Source organism: Sinocyclocheilus rhinocerous, unplaced genomic scaffold (assembly GCF_001515625.1).
Source record: "Sinocyclocheilus rhinocerous isolate Xijiao unplaced genomic scaffold, SAMN03320098_v1.1 scaffold2098, whole genome shotgun sequence".
NCBI classification, from domain to species: domain Eukaryota; kingdom Metazoa; phylum Chordata; class Actinopteri; order Cypriniformes; family Cyprinidae; genus Sinocyclocheilus; species Sinocyclocheilus rhinocerous.
Window position 1 is genome coordinate 146,898 of NW_015645072.1, and position 22,318 is coordinate 169,215.

Here is a 22,318-nt window from a genome sequence, read left to right on the forward strand (position 1 = left end):
TGGTGAAAAATTCATGTCATCTCCCATCCATGTAGGCCAGAATAGAATAGCCTACATCATTGAATCAGCAATGAACTGACTGTTTTCTATTGTCCTCTTGCATTATCAGCACACGTTTTTCCTTATTAACACTGTAAAGCTGCTTTGACACAACCTGCATTGTATAAAGCGCTATATATATATATATATATATATATATATAGTCAATTATATTATTGCAAATAATAATAATAATAATAATAAAATAAATATGCTGGGTCGTTATGCTCTCTCTGTACGCTAGATTGCGCTGTTTCTCCTCCCGTCGAATGATGTTCGTAAGCGGAAGAACAGAAGTGACTTTTTTTTTTGTTCTCTCCTACATCAGGAAATTCAGCCGCAGTTGCATATATCCAAAGATTACAAGTCAACATTCAGAAAAGGATAAATAATTATGTATCAGTCTTTACATCAGAGCTGACAGCAATTTTATTAGCAATTCAATGGGTGGAGGAAGTTAAGGCTACAAGGGTAGTGATTTGTTCGGATTCCTTGTCAGCTTTAAATAGTTTAATAAGTGAACAATCAACATGAAGAAAGGATTTCATCTATGAAGTACTTATACATCTGCTTAGGACCCAGGAAATTGGTATAGTCCTGAGGTTCCTATGGGTACCTGCACATGTAGGAGTAGAAGGAAATTAAATAGTTGATAAATTGGCCAAACAAGCAATGAAACATGTGAACGCTGAGGTACAAATTCCACTGAGTAAAGTAGAAATAAAAGGAAGAATTAAAGAACACATGAATAAAAAGTGGCAGGAAATGTGGGACAAGGATTTAAAGGGCAGACAATATCCAAAAACAAGTTGGCAAAGGGAGAATATGCTTTAACAATAGAAAAGAAGACATAATTATTACTCGACTTCGAATAGGACATTCTGGTTTAAATCATTCATTATTTACAACAGGGAAACATCAGTCAGGATTATGTACTTCATGCAGTGAAGCAGAGACTATTGAGCATGTAGGCTACTTCTAAATTGTGCAGTATATACCAAAGAGAGGAGTTAGGCTGTTTAAAGGGTTAGTTCACCCAAAAATGAAAATTCTGTCATTAATTACTCACCCTCATGTCGTTTCAAACCCGTAAGACCTCCATTCATCTTCGGAACACAAATTAAGACATTTTTGATGGAATCTGAGAGCTGTCTGACCCTCCGATCTCCTTGCTACGTCTCTGGACTTGGGAACATTTCAGTTGTATTGCTGTCTGGGTCAGACAGCTCTCAGATTCCATCAAAAATATCTTAATTTGTGTTGCGAAGATGAACGAAGGTCTTACGGTTTGAAATGACATGAGGGTGAGTAATTGATGACAGAATTTTCATTTTTGGGTGAACTATCCCTTTAAGAAACTGAGAAACATAGGAGTATTTAATTTCACTATATCAAATCTTTTAAGTTGTGCCTCAGGACAGACAAGTATTATGAGATAAATTCTTAGTTATCTGCAGATAACAGGATTAGAACGTAGAATTTAAATGTCATATTAATACTACCCTTTTTTTCTCCCTCTTCCCCTTTCCCGTTAATGCTTCACACTCCAGTCCAGTTGGTGGCGGTAATACACTATAAGTTGGCTTGTCAACCGCCATTAAATCGTACAAGAAGAAGAAGAAGCAATGACCCTAAGCACACAGCTAAAATAACGAAGGAGTGGCTTCACAACAACTCTGTGACTGTTCTTGAATGGCCCAGCCAGAGCCCTGACTTAAACCCAATTGAGCATCTCTGGAGAGACCTAAAGATGGCTGTCCACCAACGTTTACCATCCAACCTGGCAGAACTGGAGAGGATCTGCAAGGAGGAATGGCAGAGGATCGCCAAATCCAGGTGTGAAAAACTTGTTGCATCTTTCCCAATAAGACTCATGGCTGTATTAGATCAAAGGGGTGCTTCTACTAAATACTGAGCAAGGGGTCTGAATACTTAGGACCATGTGATATTTCTGTTTTTCTTTTTTAATAAATCTGCAAAAATGTCAACAATTCTGTGTTTTTCTGTCAATATGGGGTGCTGTGTGTACATTAATGAGGAAAAAAAATTAACTTAAATGATTTTAGCAAATGGCTGCAATATAACAAAGAGTGAAAAATTTAAGGGGGTCTGAATACTTTCCGTACCCACTGTAAGTAGAAGGGAACAAGTCATTTTAACACGTATACGAACAGGACATTCAAATCTTAACCAAACACTATACATTATAGGGAAACATAATACTGGTCTATGTAATGTTTGTTTAACAGAGGAATCAGTGGAACACGTTATGATGATATGTACAGCATATGAAAGAGAAAGGGATCGACTTAAAGATGAATTACAATCCTTAGGAGTTAAAGAATTTTCATTAAGTAGTATTCTGAATGATGGTCCAAATGCAGGAAAACAAATAAGTGCAATCATGAGATTTCTTAAGAATTGTGGAATAATGAACAGAATTTAAGATTTAGGTGAGAAATGGTACATTCTCTTCACACTCCATCACAGTAGGTGGCGGTATGCACCTATGAAGTTGGTTCGCAACCCGCCATAAAACCAAAAGAAGAAGAAGAAGAAGCCGTACGTGCTAGAAGCAGATTCATAGGATGGCGAATGTGAAGTGCTGCAGCGAAGGCCCCTCTAAAGAAGGAGGTGAAACTGTCAAAACTGTCTTTATTTTGCAATTAACTTACAATTGAAAGCCTTCGAGAATAATGCTTGTATTTGTGAATGTAGGTATTAAGCTATATAGCCGTAGATTTAGACTTTCTAAGTTTAGCAAGCTAACGTTAGCTTCGTTAGCTGTTAACGAGCTGCTTTTTCAGTGCTGTGTTTTCTATGGAGATGCGTAATATTTAACACGTTGGATTTAAATCAACATGACTAAATGCATAGCATTGTTGCATATTATAAGTTCAGCGGAGTTTTGTTTAGTAAAGGTTTGATCCATAATCTAACACAAGCTCGAAAAAGTATCTTGGGGTTTTGGACTTGGTTCTACCGTAGAAGTCATTTTTGGAAGTACATTCAAGTACCATGTAAATAATGTGGTACATAATTCAGTACCATGGTGTATATCAAATTACCATTTTATACTTCCATTGTGGTATTCTTGGTAATGCTTATACACTATACAATAGTACTGTTAAAGTACTATGGTGTAGTGAATCTACTTTGGAGTACCATGCAAATGACATAGGTGTCATGGTGATAATTCAGTATCATGGTGAAGTACTCCGGTATTACCATCTGATACCGTGGTACTGCCATATTAATGTTTGTAATGGTAGACAATGGCACTGCTCAGCTTCAACATGTTGCTGAAAGCAGCCAGATGCATTTTATGTTGCATCATTTGAGACTGTTTAAAGACAACAAGTGCTAATCAAACTAATCAATTAGATTTTAAGCTCAACAGCGTCTCTCTGAGCAGGTCCTCCTGGCATCCCTCATCTTTCAGGTAACTGTAGCTCACCGTTGGTCTCCAAGCCAACAGTCGCTCACCTTGGTAAGTTGTTTCGCCTCCAGCAGGACCGGAAGAGAAGGGAAGCAGTGTGAAAACTAAGACTGTCTCTTCCAGCACGGCATCAGGGGACAGTCTGCGAAAGCGGTCTGCTGATGAGATTGGCCTCGAAGATGAGTCTAAAAGTAAGCCAGCACCCCCTAAAATGTCTAAAGCGGGGTTTAGCATGACTGCGAAGAAGTCTGCGCCAATCTCTATCAAGCTGGGAGCAAGCGTATGTATATGTTTTTTTTTTTTTTGTATATATGCATTTATATATAAGTAGTAGTGTTTATATATGTTATTTTGTATACTTTTTTAAGAGTTTTTAAATTTTAAACATTTAAAAAATTATATTTTATTCCTTCTCTTTTAGAAACCTAAAGAACCCACACCTGCCTTACCTGCCAAGAAAGCTGGACTGGCATCTGTTTTTAATGAGGATGATGATGTAAGTATGATTCTAGAATTTATTTATTTAATATTAATGCTGTCATTGTGATATTTATCATTTTGTAGTAATATATAACACAATATAAATGAATATCATATGTTAAAAGACCAGTTTTTACTTTTCAGAGCGAGCCTGAAGAAATGCCACCTGAGGCAAAGATGAGGATGAAGAATATTGGCAGGTTGGATTTAATATTTTTAATACTTTTCATTTTAGATTTCACAAGATGACAGCATCTTCACAAGTTTTTTTGATTTTCAGAGAAACGCCCACATCAGCTGGACCCAATTCCTTCAACAAAGGAAAGCAAGGATTCTCAGACCATCAGAAACTTTGGGAGAGGAAGCTTAAATCCCAGGCAGATCAGTAGTGTCCGGTTGCTTACAATAGCTTGCTTTTTGGCATTGAAATATTTGCCCTTTTGTCTCTTCGTTTGATGACAATTGTACAAATGTATATATGTAATGAATGTTTACGCTATAAAGCATCTTTTTATTGTAGCTAATTAGATTTTTTTTAACCACACTGTGGTTAAATAATACCTTCTTGTGTAAGATGCAAATCACAACAGAGAAATTAAGAATAATCTTTTTTGCTGTATAATATGGTATGTGCCACACTGACCCCTGTTATCATTTGCTTATAGTATAGTTGTTCTCCAAAGGAATGTAGTGGTCCAGTCATTCAGTTTCATTCATAGAAATGAAACAAGACGTTGTATTTTATAGTTACTAATAAATCAGAGATGTGGTATCACATTGAAGTTTTTTTTTAAATGTTGTAATCGGGTAGTAGTCAGGTTTTGAAAGCAGAATTAAACTTCGTTCACCCATTTACTCAACTTCATATAATTTCAAAACTCTGCATTCTGTGGAACCAAAAACAGATATTTTAATACGAACATTGGGGACCAAAGAACATTTAACCCCACTGAATTGTATTTATTTTTTTAATTTGTGTTCCACAAAAGAAAGAACGCCTTACAGGTTTGAACAATGTGTAGGTAAGTAAATTATGAATATTACTAATTATGTCATTCAGTTTCATTCATAGAAATGAAACAAGACGTTGTATTTTATAGTTACTAATAAATCAGAGATGTGGTATCACATTGAAGTTTTTTTTTTAAATGTTGTAATCGGGTAGTAGTCAGGTTTTGAAAGCAGAATTAAACTTTGTTCACCCATTTACTCAACTTCATATAATTTCAAAACTCTGCATTCTGTGGAACCAAAAACAGATATTTTAATACGAACATTGGGGACCAAAGAACATTTAACCCCACTGAATTGTATTTATTTTTTTAATTTGTGTTCCACAAAAGAAAGAACGCCTTACAGGTTTGAACAATGTGTAGGTAAGTAAATTATGAATATTACTAATTATGAAAAGATACTACAACGTAGGAGCTAGGCCTTTTTGACATTGGAAAACAGTGAGTGCATTCATATTACATTGATGCACTTCAGAGGCCAAAAGCAGCTGGACAACATTTCTAATATTCGTTATTAAATAGATTAAACCGAGAATCCACCATGTATTGCATGGTTCTTCATAAAGTGCTCAATTGCTATTTAAAAAAAAAAACAACTGCATGCATGTTTACATGTTTGTGCTCCATGCTGATTATCATAAGCATATGATTTTGTTGCATTAAATCTGTTGCAATCAACAATAAGAATTGAAGTCTAAAAGGTAAGCAAGCAAAAAAAAAACAACTGCATGCATGTTTACATGTTTGTGCTCCATGCTGATTATCATAAGCATGATTTTGTTGCATTAAATCTGTTGCAATCAACAATAAGAATTGAAGTCTAAAAGGTAAGCAAGAGGCAGCGTGCTTTCATCAGACGATCCTGGCGGCTCAGTAAGCTCTCGCTTTTGGCCAATGTCAAAGTCTTCTTTGAGCAGATTGTCTACATCGTCTTTATTTTGCAGCAACTGCAACATGTTCCTTTGAAGCTCCAAAGCTGCTTTCTGGAGCAGCAGATAGCGGATCACCATTGGGATCTGGTCAGCTAGACGCTTGCTTGCAATCTGATGAGGTTGAAAAGACAAAATCTAAAGATATATATAACAATTTGAGCTACATCTGGGGTGTATTCCAGAAAGCACGGTTAACTTACCGTCAGCTAAACCCTGAACTTTTGGTTGATTAACCCCAAACCTTGCTTACTCGAGGTATGTGGTTCCAAAAACACGTCCGGGAGTAAGTTCATTCAACTCCGAGTATGTTCCTGGTTAAGACTCAAGACATTCTCAACAGAGCGACGAATCGACGAGTCCCTATGGAAACGAACGCCAAGAAAACGCGCGCCATGCTGTTTCTTTCTTTCTTCTTTTGTTCAATGGTCGTTTACATGCTTAGAGCATAACGCCTCCTAATTGATGGTTGTGCAATCATTTTTCTTTTTTTTCCGTTTAATCTTTAATCCTTGAGAATATGAATTATATTGTTTGTTTGTTTGATGATAATTATATATTAAGTCATATCAGATATGTATTTTTTATTATAGAAATACATGATAGAAAATGCCGATCCACGTGTGAGATAATAATATAAAATGTAATAAACATATATGAAGAGTTCATTTGCAAAAACAGATAACTCCGTTTTTAACAATTCTCAGAAATCATGTTTTTTCACTGTGCATTCCAGTTAATCTCAATCAAACTGCAGTTGGGTTATTCTGACTAGGTTAAAAAATAACAAAAAAAAACAAACAGCTAACTAACACAATAAAAACATGGTAACATAATAAAAAACATGATTTTTTTACCATTTTAAAAAGTAAAGAGTTAATCCGTTTTTGCAAATAAATTCTTCATATAATATAATAAATTAAACATTACCTTGTCATAATAGTGTTTTATAATTTATACAGATAACTGTTATATATGCCAATAAAATAAATATAATAACCATATTAGAATATTACCTTATTTATTACTTATATTAGTGCTTTATAATTAACATAACATACAACTATATATATATATATATATATTAGTTGTATGATATGTTAATTTTATATATATATAGTAGGCTATATTACATAACTATATTGTAATATCATATAATGTTGTGCGCTATCTGTCACGCCCACTGAAGGCTCGTCAGTAGGTCACGTGTGCGCTGATGGCTCTGAAGTGAACAAACCCTGGAACATATCTTCAGAGAGCAAGTTACTATGGTTACTTACATACCCTGAAAGTAACCTCCGATTTTGGAACCGAAAGCTGAGGTTATCCGCTCTCTTATCCTCAAACATACCCGGGTATGTCACATAACCTGCTTTCTGGAATACACCCCAGATGGCACTGAAAGCTTTAGTTGGCACTCTTACCTTGTTAGTAGTACTCAAGGTGCAACCTCATGTCACGCAAGGTGGCATGATTGTCTGTGATTATGTCTACGCTCATGCAATTAAAGCTTTTAGTTTTTTCGTCCTCGTCCAGCTTATCCTTTGCATCTTGCAGGCTCTGACTGTATGTGCCATCTTGACTGTAAACAATGAGCTCCATCTTGAATTGGGTCCTCAGCATGGATTCTGCCAGTCATTCTTTATCCTGCTTTCTGCCAGGCATTCTTTTTCATGCTTGATGGCTTCAATCTTAGTCTAACAAAAAAAATAAAAAAATACTGAAAACTTCAGAACTTTCCATAAGCAGTGATAAAACAACAGACCACTTCTTTTTGGATTATGATTTAAAGGCATGGCTGGACATTTGTCACTGGAAAGCAATGGTTTGTAATTGTGTGAAATTACAACACTCATCAATTTGCCAGAAATGTGACAAAAAAAGTGGTTTGATATAAACATGGAATCTGTGTATTGCCAGAAACATTGGCATGAACACACACACACACACACACACACACACACACACACACACACAAAAAAACCTACCTTTGCTATTTTCAGAAGATTAGGGAATCCAACGAAGCCAGCTGGATGAACTTCTTTCTAACCACATCTATGTATAAAAACACAAGAACAATGTTAATAGCTCCTTTGCAAACTTTCACTTGCAAGCTTGATTATCCAGTGAGTCTAGCTTGACGGGTATCAGGAAATTGCACTGTACTTATTACTAAGCCACCTTTATCCAAAGCGAGATGTAAATCAAATGAGAAGTTCATGGGTCGCCTTTCAAGATGATCTTTGATATTTATTCACTAGGCAGCAAAACTCTTTACCTACAAACGTAATTACAGTTCAGTTGTGGCTAAGATGGTTTTAGATTTCCTGGTTTTCTTGACAATTCTTAAATTCCACCTTTGAGGCAACAGTTATAGAGAACGCCTTTGACAAAGCATGACAGCCTGTGCAAAAAGTGAGGTCCATATGAACAGTCAATACATTGTTGCATGATTAAAAACTGTGGAAATGGGGTGGGTGGGATGTGAAATATACAAAACAACACAAACCAGAGGTGGTCTTCAGCATCTTTAAGGCTGGTTCTTCCAACAGCTTGATCTGTTCCCTAACAAGTCCTTCAGAGGTCTTGTAATTGATCAATCCTGGAAGCTCTCTTCCCCGATAATTTGTTTCATAGTTATCGACTTCTTTCTCAATCTTTCTGTTGACTGCAAAGGAATTATGAATATTGTTAGAGGGTGCTCTTGTGTTTTATTACCACTGATGATTTTTTTTTAGAGTCTGTCAAGAGACCAGTGATTAAACTTAATTAGCTTTTCATACATTCAAGGAAATTAAAGTTGTCAAATAATCCAGACATGACTGTTTTTTAAATTAAAGCGTCAGAAAAGTCCTGATTAGTTGAATGTTACTTAGTTAAATTAAGTTATTAATTTAGGTAATTAACTGATTAAAACTGATGTTATAAAAGGGGATACATGGGATGTGAACATGGTTCAAGTATTTTTAAGGAAAAAAGGAAACCGGACACATAGGAGGCGCCAAATATATGCTTCACTCACAGGAATATCCTGAATGATCCAGGAAGCTATTCCATTTTGCCAATTCTTGACGAAGTTCTGGAAAAATCCGTATATCTGATGCACATTTAACCTCTTCCCAGTGGTCAGGTTGAGAGTATCACATGTGAAAGCTGTAACTTTCTAAATTCATTGATGAGATATTAAAGATTTCAGAAACTCTGTAATATCAATATGGCTAAATATGCATAATTTGATATAGTAGCTGTGTAGATTTCATGGTTGTACTCACATCAATGAAAAAGCTCAGTCTTTCTGCAGGGTCTGATGGGGGTCCGTTGCCGTATGCCTCCAGTTCCTTCTGTGTTTCGGCGAGCTTCATCTCGATTTGCTCTTCTAAACGAGGCAGGGATTTCTACAAAGCAGATTAGTCATATGAAAATGAGCTGTTTATAATGAGTCTAAAAATTCTGTAGGTTTCTTTTGTTGAAAGGGTTTATTTTACCTGAATGTGATGAACCAGCTCAATTGTTAGTCACAAGTCACCTGTAACTGGACACAACAGCCATGATTTACTAAAATCCCAAAGAGCGGGTACTAATCTGCATGTGCACTTTGTGGGCATAGTGCGGGTAGTTCACTAAGAGAAGCTGTGCAAATAATCACACATGCAAACAACACACCTTCTGAAAGGAAATATCAGAGAATTTTAAAATCATGATTCTAATGGAAATAAAATAAAAACCAAATCTGTGTAATTTATTTTAGTGAAATATGGAATAGTTTTGCTCAGTTATGCTCAGCTCTGAAATATTTAATCTGTACACTGCACTCTGTGTTTTCTGAGTAGTCTATAGTTGAAGTTAAGTATTTCGAAAACTTGGTGGGGCAGGATTATTTTATAGTGGTTGGTCTGACTTAAATTCATGATTCTTAAGTTTTTGGTTTAATTCAAAAGCAATTTTTTTGCAAATTCAGAATAATTCACTCTGTGAATGATTCATAGAATTTGCAGGTTTTGCAAGGTGTATATAAACTTATGACTACAAGACTACTTAAAAAACAACAAAGATTTTTTTTTTTAGAGCTGACTATAACTGGGCAAAACTATTCCATATTTCACTATAAAAATTACATATTTTTAAGGTTTTATTTTATTTCCGTTTTAATGGCCTGAAAAGCACAATTTAAAAATTCTCTGATATTTCCCAGGTTTTCCATGACCATGTATCAGTGGTTTGAGCGTGTTTAACTAGATGCAATTATGCGAGAGCTGTCATTTGCTCGTGTGGTAGTCAGTGACCGTCTTGAGAAGTGATCAGACATGAGGTGTGCAGAAGCCTGCTCAAAAAAAAAAGATGTGGAATTGACATGAAATTCTGTTCAACCACACTGTATGTCTCTAGTAATTTGCATATGTATTTCAATGTTTATATATATTTAAATAGTATGTGCTATCACAAAAAGAATACCCCACCCTTAGAACCGGCCTGAATATCTGTAGAAATATTTGTAGCATCTGTAAATATCTGTAGAATCATGTTTTAGTTTAAATCACACTAAATGTTTGACAGACCACTATTTTAGCTTGCATCTCAATAAATATACTCACCTGAAATGAGGATGGTCTTGGAAGAAGGCCTTCTCTGTTACTGTGGCCTCATTGAGAGTGACCTGATCTAAAATTTATTTTTGTCCCCTGCACCTTACAATCATGTAGCCTTTAGTAAGGTGAATGATCTCATTGTGCACCATGTCTACCACTGTCCCTTCAGTGCCCTTATCCACCAGGTCCCGCTTTGTTAAGATGCCTGTAGTAGACAAACAATGGTTATACAGATTCTGATTCTGTTTGATGTGTAGCATTTAAATGCAATCAGTAACTGCACTCCTCCTGATGCCATCTGTAATGCTTCTGTGGTTACTATGTCAACATTGCATGGCACTACTACCAGGTTGATTGTTTCTTGCTTTGTAACAAACTTCCTGATGTGTCTCTTAATCTAGAATAAATGCATTTGATTAATGTTCCTGTTTTGTCTTTAAATAGACCATGATTTCACAATTGTCTTTCCAACAAATTGTCATATAAAAAAATACAGTAAATGTAAAAATATTAAATGTACAGTTTGGAGGGGGGAAATGTGTTTAGTGAAACCATGCAAAAGTTACATTTACCTGATCTCCGATATTCTCAGGTTGACCCTTGACTGCCACTCGTGCGATATCAGGGAGGTCAATGAGAGTGAGGTCAGGAACATTGGCAGAGGTGATCTGCAGACTGATGAGATCTTCACTAATACACCTGGTCCAGCCATCTTATCCTGGGCTACAAACACAATTATATAAGAAATGTTGTCTTAGATAGACCTCAGGATGCATTTGTTTCTACCTTCACAAATCTTTTTCTCTACTTCTGCTGGGTCATGAAATTCTTCTTCATGGCCCAGGTAACTGATTCTCCCATGCCATTTATCCTCGCCCTTAGTTCTTATCATCTTGAGCTCAAGAGGGCATCGTGTATCAATTCCTGTATAAAACATGAAGGGTGTTTGCCAGACATAGTTTTCACACACACACACACACATATATATAGTCATATATGTATATGTGTGTGTGTGTGTGTGTGTGTGTGCGTGCGTGTGTGTGCGTGTGTGTGTGTTCTCTTTACCACTACCCCTGGGTAAAGCTACTCCAGACAGCGCCTCGAGAACAGAACTCTTTTTCTGAGCTTTGGTCTCCAATGACGGCGATGGCAGGCAGCGCCAGGTCCTTTTCGACTCCCAAAGACCGTAAATTGTCGATGGTGTCGATTTAAGGGCGGATTTATTCCTCATATTGCTGACTGAACGTGTAACTAATTTTCTCCATCCTTAAACAATGTTGAAATGTCAAAATAACAAAGCTACAAGTCAAAGTGTAAGAAGCATAGACTACTGTCCTCTACTACTGTAATAATGTTTCATTACTTTGTCACTTTATTAGGTAGCAAACCTTGCTAGTACTGGGTTGGACCCTCTTTTGCCTTCAGAACTGGCTTAATCGTGGCATATATTCAACAAGGTGCTGGAAACATTCCTCTGAGATTTTGGTCCATATTGACATAATAGCATCACACAGTTGCTACAGATTTGTCAGCTGCACAATGTGCACAAAGACATAAATCTTTCGTTCCACCACATTCCATTGGGTTGAGATCTGGTGACTGTGGAGGCCATTTGAGTGAACTCATTGTCAAGTTCAGGAAACCAGTTTGAGGTGATTTGAGCTTTGTGACATGACGCATTATCCAGCTGGAAGTTGGGTACTCTGGTGTCATAAAGGGGTGAAAGTTAAGTGACGTGTGGCCAAGTATGGTGACTCTGAATTTTTGCTCTGCATTTAACCCATCCAAGTGCACACACACAGTAGTGAACACACACACTGTGAGCACACACCCGGAGCGGTGGGTGGTTGGTTATGTTTAGCAATAATACTCAGGCTGTGGCATTTAAACGATGCTCATAGTTTAAGGAGCCCCACACCATTATACCACCAGCATGAACCTTACAATCTTATATTATCCCATTTTGGGGAGCCCGTGCTAATTTTGTGAGCCCTGTTCTTAGCTGAAAGGATTGGCCCATCTGCTTTAAAATTTGTTGTGTTAATTGTTCAGAGATGCAAAGATTCAGTTTCTGAAATGCTCAGACCAACCCATCTGGCGCCAACAACCATTCCATGCTAAAAATCACCTTTCATCCTTTGGTCATTAATATAAAATATGCAAGTAAAGAAATATCTGAACGGCAAAACGGAATGATTCCATCAATTAGACAATAGATTTTAACAAATAATGAAGATGTTTGAAACGTACATCTAACTCATGCACTGTAAAAAAATTTCACCCCTTTCAACTTAAAAACGAAGTTTTGTGGCTGCCTTAAAATTGTAAGTTAAATCAACTTAAAAGTACAAGATTTTTATTTTTTGCTTATAAACAGGGTTTTAATATTAAGAACAGTACACAACCTGCCTGTGCATGCTAATGAATGCCAGTATATGTATACAACAAGGGCACAAAAGTAGCAAAAAACGGCCATACAAAGCTGAAAATACACCCATACCTCATGGGAAACAACCACTGAGAAAAGCTTGAAAAAAAACACACATATACATTACAGTCATTTTTTTTTTTTAACATTTAAATGGAAAAAGATATCCGTCAGTGCACGATCGTAGTCAGTGAGTAATTAATGACATAATTTTCATTTTTGGGTGAACTATCTGTTTAATATGCCAAACCACACTGACCGGTGGATCTGCATCTCCAATCGCAGCGAAATCGTTTCCTCGCTCCGACATCTTCCACCCTATGACCCGGACACCGATCGAACTCAGCTGTCTAATGATCTAATGATAGAAATGTAGGGGAAAAAATCAGAAGTCGTTGAAATGTTGGCTTATCTTAACAAGATATGGTTTATATTCTTTATTTAGTACATAAATGCAAAACTTACCCCTCATCCAGTCTCAGACTCACAGACAAACAATGCCTGTAAATTGAAAAAAAAACAAAACACACAATTATGTAGGGAGAAAAAAAAAAACTTTAAAATGGTTAAAATATTGACCTATCTTAAGATATAGTTTATTCTCTTTATTTGGTACAGAAATGCAAAACTCACCCTTCATCCAGTCTCAGACTCACAAGCGTGTGCCTGTAAAAACAAAACAAAAAATTATTCAACTTAAATTTACTTGTAAACAACACACACACAAGCAAAGCCATTTCCTATATAACAGCCTCATAACCCTTTAATAACCTGAGTTGCCTAAAAAATATATTAAGATGGATGGTGATCCTCGTAATGTGCTCAGTCATAGCCTACAAAGGGAGGTAAACGGGAAATTGTTGGTTACTTGCTAATTACAGTTAAGCCCAAAGATGTAAGTTACACAACACTTTTACAGACTTTTTGTTCATGATTAAAATATGACCGATTCATACAACATAATGCATTTGTTTGCATTTACTGTTACCTGTAATCTGTTACCTTGAACGGTTGATAAAAAAAATAAAATAATTAAAAAAAACGCTTAACTTTAACGTTACTCAGTAACGAATAGCAACTCAAACGCACGAAGCCTGACTGGGATAAACTTCCAGTGGGCGCGAAAATGCCGAGTCTGCTCAGCAAAGCCAACTGGTACCCACTTTAACGGTAAAATACACCTATAATCGCTCAAATTGCCCATCTTAACTATGTTTAACAGGTGGAGAAACAAATTTGTGTCAAATCTCAAACGTTACATTACAATCTGCAGTGCTAATGCAGTTCAGCACAGCGGCCACCGTATCAGAAATGCAAAACTTGAAAGGTAAACACAGTTCGGAAAACAATGACAGAACATAACTAATTCTGCTCTATTCTGCTAAAATTAACAATAATCTCCCAAAAAATATGTTACACAAGCATTCACTCACCTCATCCACGTTGAATATGCTTCTTCGCGCCAGCCCAACGGACAGCTTCCTCAAGTTCATGAGTTGTTCGTCTGAAATTCCTCCGCGATTTAGTTAGTTCGCTGTATAGTCTGCCCGTGTCTCCTTGTTTGATGTTGCACTGCGATGTCTCATGTTTCAAACATGAGTCTAATGTCTAGATTTGCTGAATATTTTTTTTTCTTGGAAAGGACTTTGATATTAAATTAATGTACAAATTTGACTCCTGCGCATGAATCCATGTTCAGAGATTTGGCAGGTTAGTGCCAATAAGCTACAACTCAAAATGTTAGGTTCACTGAACTATATTGGGCTCTTTGAATTTCAGTAACATTAAACTGACTTAAAAAATCAAGTTGAATCTAGTATAACTTATAAAATTATTTTTATGAGTTAAAGTAACTTAAAAACATAAGTTGTCATGGCTTTTTCATCATATCATTTTTTACAGTGTGGAATTTCTGAATAATAACTCCATTAATTACATTAAATATTCAATTTATTATTAGACAATTAAAATAATAACACTTGCAACCACCCAGGGCCTTCTGTGCCTTTTCACTTCAAAATAAAAACTGTTTTTTTTAGGCCACAATTTTAAAAATATTAATGAGTCCACAAATCCCTCATTAACATAAAACAAGACCCAAAAAAAAAAAACTTTGATATTCAACATAATACAGTGTCATAGATCACTATTTTCCAGAGACACAAAATTAGCTCAATTATGTTTTGACTAATTAAAAATACCACAAATGTTGATATTCAGATGAAATGACAAAATTACAGAGTAGCCATTCGTCAAATGTACTGAAATGAGATATTGTGCTATCTATGGTCAAGAGAAAAACAAATTACTGTGATTCTAAACTTGATTGTCTGAATGTTTATCAGTAAATGCACACTGCTCTCAAGGTGGGCATCAAATTGGGGCATCCCATATCATCCCCTACTATAACTTTGCCATTATTATTGATATTGTTAAAAGTAAAGATGATGATGATAATAATAATAATAATAATAAAAATCTGGGGGTGGGGGGGTGTTTATCCTTAATCATACTGATCAGAGATGGATATGTAGACAGAGCAGCACTTAACAGTTCTTCTGACCAGTGGCGCAAAAACGGGGTATGCAGTATATGCAGTGCATAGGGCCAAAATCATTCTGTGAAAATCTTCTTTAATAAAACGTTATAAATAATCAAAAGCTTAGTTATTAAAAATAATTAATGCAACATTTTTATTTAACGGTTTTTAGCATTATAGCATATTTAGCATAATATTTTATTAAAAGCTTATTAAGACCCGGAACAGCCTTATTATCTCTTTGCGACCACAACAAACTGGAGACTTTTCAGACGCGCACTTCAGCTTGCCCTCAGCACGAGTCAAACGAGCGCGGAAAAGGTACATGTGCTAAATGAGCTTCAGTAGAACAACAGGGAACTGCGGTCTGATGAGATATGAGAACTTTCCTGTCCTGTCAGCCGTTTTACTGTGCTCACGGCGCACACTTCAACTGTAGCGAAAATGAGGCGCACGCTCACTTCATAAATAAACCGCACTAGAAACTGCGAGCATACATCGTCAGTTAAGTCACGAAATTACCAAAATGGCGATTAAAACTGCAAAACTGTGCATGCACGTATGTGCATTACATTTAAGAACGTCCTTCAGATGCATGCAGCCTACTTACATTTCAGTATATTTATATTCTGCAATTCGAGATCACAATAGGGCGCAAGATGATAGGCTAGGCTATGCAATTTTTTTATTTATAATTTACTGCACAAGTAGGCCAAATGTGAGCACAGTGCAGTTAAATGTACTAGAAAATATGAACTAATTTTTCGTTAATTTGTGAAGTACGAAAATGAAAAGGAAATGAAAACATTTAAATGCATGAAAAAAAAACGTATCTTACATTATTTTCCTTTGTACAGAGCTCGATTTAGGTATGACATGTGTAATCCAGGTAGATTCAATGAGTTGAAAACTCTTGCCACTTCGTACTTCAATACAAAATAATGCTGAACTCTGATAAAAAAGAGATTTTTAAATGTTATAATAGTGATTTTATAATGTTTAAATATAAATCCATTAGCAAAACATGTGAAAAGAACTATATTACACCATGGCAAATTTTCCATGAATTATCTCTTTAAGTAAAAATGAAGACAAAAACAACAACAAAATTCCAGATGTTCTTTAAATTAAATTTTACTACATAAGAATAATAGAATTTTACATAAGAATAATAATTTTGAGGCAAATTATATATATAGCTGCTTCTGCTGCTTCTGCTTCCCTGCTTCTGACCATTCAAGCACCAGGAATAACATTTGACCCCATATATGCTGTCTTATGTACAGTACAGTATAATGACCTGTGAAAAAAAGAAAATACATTTAAAGTTAACCCAGCATGCCTTTTGTGCCATTGAAAGCCCTAGAAGAGCTGAAATGAATTCATTTTCAGCTCACTAGCTCATCTTGGCATAGACAAATTCTTTAATCATGTCATTTTTAATGCTTTAAACTGGTGTTAAAGGACAGGAATTCAGCTGTCAATATATTGTGCTCTTGAAAAGTGGACAGTGGATAACCATCTGAAACTCCACTTATAAAATAAGGAAAATTACTCTTATTTAATAGAATAATTCTAGTATTTAAAATAATATATATTGAAGTATTCCTGCTTAAAACTTTATATAGTTTCTGAAATTTTGGTTGTAATAGTTGAACTAGTCTTCTGCAAATCAACAATTACATTAAAGGGTTAGTTCACCCAAAAATGAAAAATCTGTCATTAATTACTCACCCTCATGTCGTTTCAAACCGTAAGACCTTCGTTCATCTTCGGAACACAAATTAAGATATTTAATGTCCTGCACAAGACCCAAAAGTAGTACACAACTTTATTGACCAGTGTAATAATATTGCATAAAGAAGCACTTCAGAGGTAAATAATAATAACAATAATTTCACAAATCGATATATTGTTAAAGGATATTTAATGAAAAAATACAGCCAATGTTTCTTCATAAAGTGCTCAATTGCTATTTCTAAAATAAAACCATTAACCAACATTAATGTTTACATTCTTTGCAGCCAATGCTGCTCATGTTTGTCACAAGCAGCATGTGAATTTGTTGCATTTAAACTGCTGGAATCGACTGTACAAAGTGATTCTAAAAGGTAAACAAAATGCTGCGTGCGTTCATCAGACGGTCCTGGCGGCTCAGTAAGCTCTCTCGCTTTTGGCCAATGTCAAAGTCTTCTTTGAGCAGATTGTCTACATCATCTTTATTTTGCAGCAACTGCAACATGTTCCTTTGAAGCTCCAAAGCTGCTTCCTGGAGCAGCAGATAGCGGATCACCATTGGGATCTGGTCAGCTAGACGCTTGCTTGCAATCTGATGAGGTAGGTAAGACAAAATCTAAGATATACATAACAATTTGAGCTACATCTGATGGCACTGAAAGCTTTGGTTGGCACTCTTACCTTGTAGTAGGACTCAAGGTGCAACTTCATCTCGCGCAAAGTGGCACGACTGCCTGTGCAAATGTCTACACTCACGAAATTAAACTTTTTAGGTTTCCTATGGGAACTTTCATCTTCCTCCTCTTCCAGCATTTCCTTTGCATCTTGCAGGCTCTGACTGTATGTGCCATCTTGACTGTAAACAATGAGCTCCATCTTGAATTGGGTCCTCAGCATGGATTCTGCCTGAGATTCTTTATCCTGCTTGATGGCTTCGATCTTAGTCTAAGAAAGTATATAAAAGATTTGTTATTGTAAACTGTAGTGAGAATACAAATTCTTTAACTTTGTGGCATGATTCAAGGGCATTATTGAACGTTGAACAGTTATTATAAACAATCATAAAAAAGCTAATAAAATGACCGTTTAACCACTTTGAATTTGTTTATTGCCAGAAACCAGTAGCAGCTACTACCCATAAATGTAGGTTGGGCGGATTCTGGGTCATACCGAATCACACTGTTGAGCTTGGGAGGGCAGTGGCACACCCTTTTGTACAATCATTACATAGCCTACCTGCCTGCCAAAGCCAAGCACTAAATTTGAATATATCATATTACACTTTACCACAGTAGTCTAGAAACTGTTGAATACATTTACAAGTTCATTTGTTACCTGTGTGTATTCAGTTTATATAGAGCTGTTTTCTAATGCCCCTAGAGATGAGCTGTGGATGCCAGAAATGCTGGCATTAACACACAAAAACCTACCTTTGCTATTTTCAGAAGATTAGGGAATCCAACAAAGCTGAACTGGGCCAGCTGGATGAACTTCTTTCTAACCACATCTGTGTAAACACAAACATAATGTTAGTACAATAACTTTCACTTTCAAGCTTATCAAGTGAATCCAGTTTTGTCACGAGAAAGTGCACTAATGACTAAATAGCTACCTTTATCTGAATCATCACAATATCTTTAATAGAAGAAAAATCCACTTGGACCAACCTTGTGTTATATGCCTTACTCAAGGACAGAATGTTGAGTTCATAAGGCATCTTTCAATGTGATCTTTTCTATTTATCCACTAGGCAACAAAACTCTGTACCTACAAATGCATTGTGCCAACTGGAATGTTCAGGGGTCTGAGATTTCCTGGTTCCTGACAATTCTAGGTTTCCACATATTTTGGTCATGTACTGCATTATAAGAGTAAACTTATAATGGAAATAGAACAGTACCGTCAGAATAGCTTTACAACGTGTACTATAGCAACTACCTGAAAATTATTGAAGACTGTAGAAATAGATTTGAAAGACAAAAAGCAACACTAACCAGAGACGGTCTTCAGCGTCTTTAACGCCGGATCCTCCAACAGCTTGATCTGTTCCCTGACAAGCCCTTCAAAGGTCTTGTAATTGATGAATCCTGGAAGCTCTCTTCCTCGATACTTGGCTTCATAGTTACCAACTTGTTTCTCAATCTTCTTGCTGACTGCAAAGAGTTTTTGAACATTGTCAGAAAAATACATTGAAATCCTCAGCTCAATTATGAGTTCAGCTTCTAAAAGTGCTTTTTAGTGAAATGATTAACTTTTAGTTTTTAGTCATTTAGGTTGATCATTAATTGATTGCAACTCTGCTAAAATGTAAAAATGGTAAAAAGACATAAAAATGGTAAAATCATAACAGAAAAATCATAACATAGTACATTTGCCAAAAGCAAAAGGACAATCAGGTGGTACCAAGTATATGCTTTACTCACAGGAAACTCCTAGACGATCCAAGAAGCTATTCCATTTTGCAAATTCATCCCGAAGTTCTGGAAAAATTAGTAGATCTGAAGCACATTTAACTTCCTCCCCAGTGGTCAGGTTGAACATATCTTGAGTGAAAGCTGTTACTTTCTAAATTTAGTGATGAGATGTTAAGAATTTCAGTGACTTAGTGATATCGGTATGACTTTTTACTAAATATTCATACTTGTATAGTATAATATTGTAGATTTCATGATTGTACTCACATCAATGAAAAAGCTCATTCTTTCTGCAGGGTCTGATGGGGGTCCATTGCCATATTTCTCCAGTTCCTTCTGTGTTTCAGCAAGCTTTGTCTCGATTTGCTCTTCTAAACGAGGCAGGGATCTCTACATAGCAGATGCGCATTATAAAATGAGCTACATTTACTATAAGTCTAGAACTGTAGGTGTCTTTTCTAAGAAATGACAGTTATTTCACCTGAATGTGATGAACCAACTCAATTGTTAGTTTCTCAGCTAACTTGGGAATAGTGGCAAAACCTTCTTCATAGAGTTTGCTGAGGAAAAAATGCCATAAATAAATCATTTGACCTATGTTTTAGATTTAATAGAATCCCAAATAGCAGGTACTTCTCTGTGTATGCACTATGTGGGCGTACCACAGGTGATTTACAAAGCAAAGTTTTGCAAATAACCACACACTCTTCGAAAGGAGGAAAACATGTCAGCCATGCTGCTCACAAAAGGGTCTTACTAAATACCATGTTATTTTATTTGATGGTATCAACTCTTAATAGATAATATAGTGTGACCATATACTCACCTAAAATGAGGATGGTCTTCGAAGAAGGCCTTCTCTGTTACTGTGGCCTCATTGAGAGTGACCTGATCTAAAATCTCTTTTTGTCCCCTGCACCTTACAATCATGTAGCCTTTAGTAAGGTGAATGATCTCATTGTGCACAATGTCTACCACTGTCTCTTCAGTGCCCTTATCCACCAGGTCCGGCTTTGTTAAGATGCCTGCAGTAGACAAATGATACAATCAGAATACGCATGGCAACCTATGGTTTTAATTACTTGATGTTTCCACCTTATTTTTAATGTAAGAGCAGATGCAGCTAATGTTAACTTGACTGTGCCAGAGTTCCAGTGTCATTCGCTTACTATTATTTTACCTGTACAAACAGTCAATTATGCTGCTGGATATTGCAAACTGGTATTTGTTACCACGTTATTTAAATTCATTATTATTATAATAATAAACACTAATTTGTAGATTGAAGTTTTACCATTTATTGCATATTGTTATTCTTCTAGTTATTTACCAATAGCAGCTGATTAATCAGAATCCTTGTACCTTCAAAGAATCAAGCCTAGTGTTAGTTCTGGCAGGTCACGTAAGTCAAGCTTGCATTATGGATATCAGCTACTTTTGGTTCTGTTCTGTTTTTTCCCCAGGGGGGTAATCGCTGCTCTTATCCATGCTAGGCTGCATGGATGGGCAGGGAGTTTTTGCCCAGAAGAGAACTATACTGCCAATCCAAACTGTATGCTAATTGTCAATCATCTTTGACAATAGTGGTCCTGACAGAAAATAGCTTACTTCCGCATTCCAAAATAAGGTGGATATGCAATCAGTTGAAGGTTGAAATGCAACCAGTAATGCACACCTAATGTTCTTTCGCCCTCACGGTCCTCCTCCTGAGCCATCTGTAATGCTTCTGTGGTTGCGATGTCAACATTGCATGGCACCACAACCAGGTTGATTGTTTCTTGCTTTGTAACAAACTTCCTGATCAGTCTCTTAATCTAGAATAAATGCATGTGATCAATGCATGTGATAATGTTCCACGGTCTCACTCACAAGGGTATTTTCAATAAAATGTCATATGAAAAACATGGTAAATATAAAAAGTTTACCTGATCTCCAATATCCTCAGGTTGACCCTTGACTGCCACTCGTGCGATACCAGGGAGGTCAATGAGAGTGAGGTCAGGAACATTGGCAGAGGTGATCTGCAGGCTGATGAGTTCTTCACTAATACCAACACCTGGTCCAGCCATCTCATCCTGGGCTACAGACACAATTAGATACAAACCTAAGTTGTATATACTCTTTTGGAAGATCTCAAGATGCATTCTAAGCATTCTCTACCTTCATGAATCTTTTTCTCCACTTCTGCTGAGTCATCTATATCTTCCTGTTTGCCCAGGTAGCTGATTCTCCCATGCCATTTCTCTTCATCTTTAGTTCTTATCATTTTGAGCTCAAGAGGGCATCTTGTAACAATTCCTAAAGAAAACATGAAAGGATGCCAGACATCGTTTCACCATGTTGTTCTTCGAAGTACATGTAAATTCCATGGTAATTTTTAAGCATCATGGTATAGAGAGTACCATTACTGTGCCATGGTACATCCACAGTATTTTCTGGAAAGTCCGTGGTTAATTACATAAAAGCAGTAGCCTATAATTTACATTTGTATATCTTTATTAGGGCTGCACGATAAATCGCATGCGATATTTAACGCGCATCTTATCAGTAAAGCCGGTTCTGTAATCAGCGGTAAATCTCCATCACCTGCGGGCTTTCACATTGAGCAGCATTAACTACACAGAGCCGTTGTTCACTGACGAACTGCGCCAAACCACGTTCATATTCGCGCGATTTTTTGCGCAGCTCGTCAGTGAACAACGGCTCTGTGTAGT

The 22,318-nt window shown here is 36.3% G+C and overlaps 2 protein-coding genes, 1 long non-coding RNA gene and 1 pseudogene across 7 annotated transcripts in view; 1 reads left to right on the forward strand and 3 right to left on the reverse strand.

Annotated features, from left to right (window-relative positions):
- The first annotated feature begins 2,185 nt into the window (after positions 1-2,185).
- LOC107705458 (PEST proteolytic signal-containing nuclear protein-like) lies at positions 2,186-4,730 on the forward strand. 4 transcript variants are annotated; one of them, XM_016508762.1, is made up of 6 exons: positions 2,186-2,673; positions 3,455-3,481; positions 3,550-3,758; positions 3,900-3,974; positions 4,103-4,158; positions 4,239-4,730. In XM_016508762.1, the coding sequence occupies exons 1-6, from the start codon at positions 2,628-2,630 to the stop codon at positions 4,345-4,347; spliced, it is 522 nt and encodes a 173-aa protein (XP_016364248.1). In that variant the 5' UTR covers positions 2,186-2,627; the 3' UTR covers positions 4,348-4,730. The 4 variants fall into 4 exon arrangements, with proteins under 4 accessions (XP_016364248.1, XP_016364249.1, XP_016364250.1 ...); XM_016508763.1 differs by having other exon boundaries at positions 3,553-3,758; XM_016508764.1 differs by lacking the exon at positions 3,455-3,481 and having other exon boundaries at positions 2,187-2,673.
- A 1,044-nt stretch (positions 4,731-5,774) lies between these two features.
- On the reverse strand, positions 5,775-11,751 carry LOC107705453 (interferon-induced GTP-binding protein MxB-like; annotated as a pseudogene).
- A 1,528-nt stretch (positions 11,752-13,279) lies between these two features.
- LOC107705459 (uncharacterized) lies at positions 13,280-14,553 on the reverse strand. Its single transcript, XR_001636068.1, has 3 exons — positions 14,348-14,553; positions 13,548-13,580; positions 13,280-13,415 (listed from the first exon to the last, which is right to left on the reverse strand). It is a non-coding gene; the product is annotated as an uncharacterized LOC107705459 (long non-coding RNA).
- Positions 14,554-17,256: 2,703 nt separating this feature from the next.
- Positions 17,257-22,318, reverse strand: part of LOC107705460 (interferon-induced GTP-binding protein MxA) — a 5,739-nt gene continuing 677 nt past the window's right edge. Inside the window, exons 1-12 of one of the 2 annotated variants that reach the window (XM_016508767.1) lie at positions 22,007-22,098; positions 21,765-21,902; positions 21,530-21,684; positions 21,280-21,418; positions 20,431-20,629; positions 20,086-20,164; positions 19,872-19,994; positions 19,614-19,755; positions 19,185-19,343; positions 18,621-18,697; positions 17,872-18,135; positions 17,260-17,782 (exon numbers count right to left, since the gene is read on the reverse strand). In XM_016508767.1, coding sequence (XP_016364253.1) covers positions 17,558-17,782; positions 17,872-18,135; positions 18,621-18,697; positions 19,185-19,343; positions 19,614-19,755; positions 19,872-19,994; positions 20,086-20,164; positions 20,431-20,629; positions 21,280-21,418; positions 21,530-21,684; positions 21,765-21,870 — 1,668 coding nt within the window. In that variant the 5' untranslated portion in view covers positions 21,871-21,902; positions 22,007-22,098 and the 3' untranslated portion in view covers positions 17,260-17,557. Of the gene's footprint in view, positions 17,783-17,871; positions 18,136-18,620; positions 18,698-19,184; positions 19,344-19,613; positions 19,756-19,871; positions 19,995-20,085; positions 20,165-20,430; positions 20,630-21,279; positions 21,419-21,529; positions 21,685-21,764; positions 21,903-22,006; positions 22,099-22,318 lie in introns of those variants that run through there. The other variant, XM_016508766.1, reaches the window with a different exon arrangement.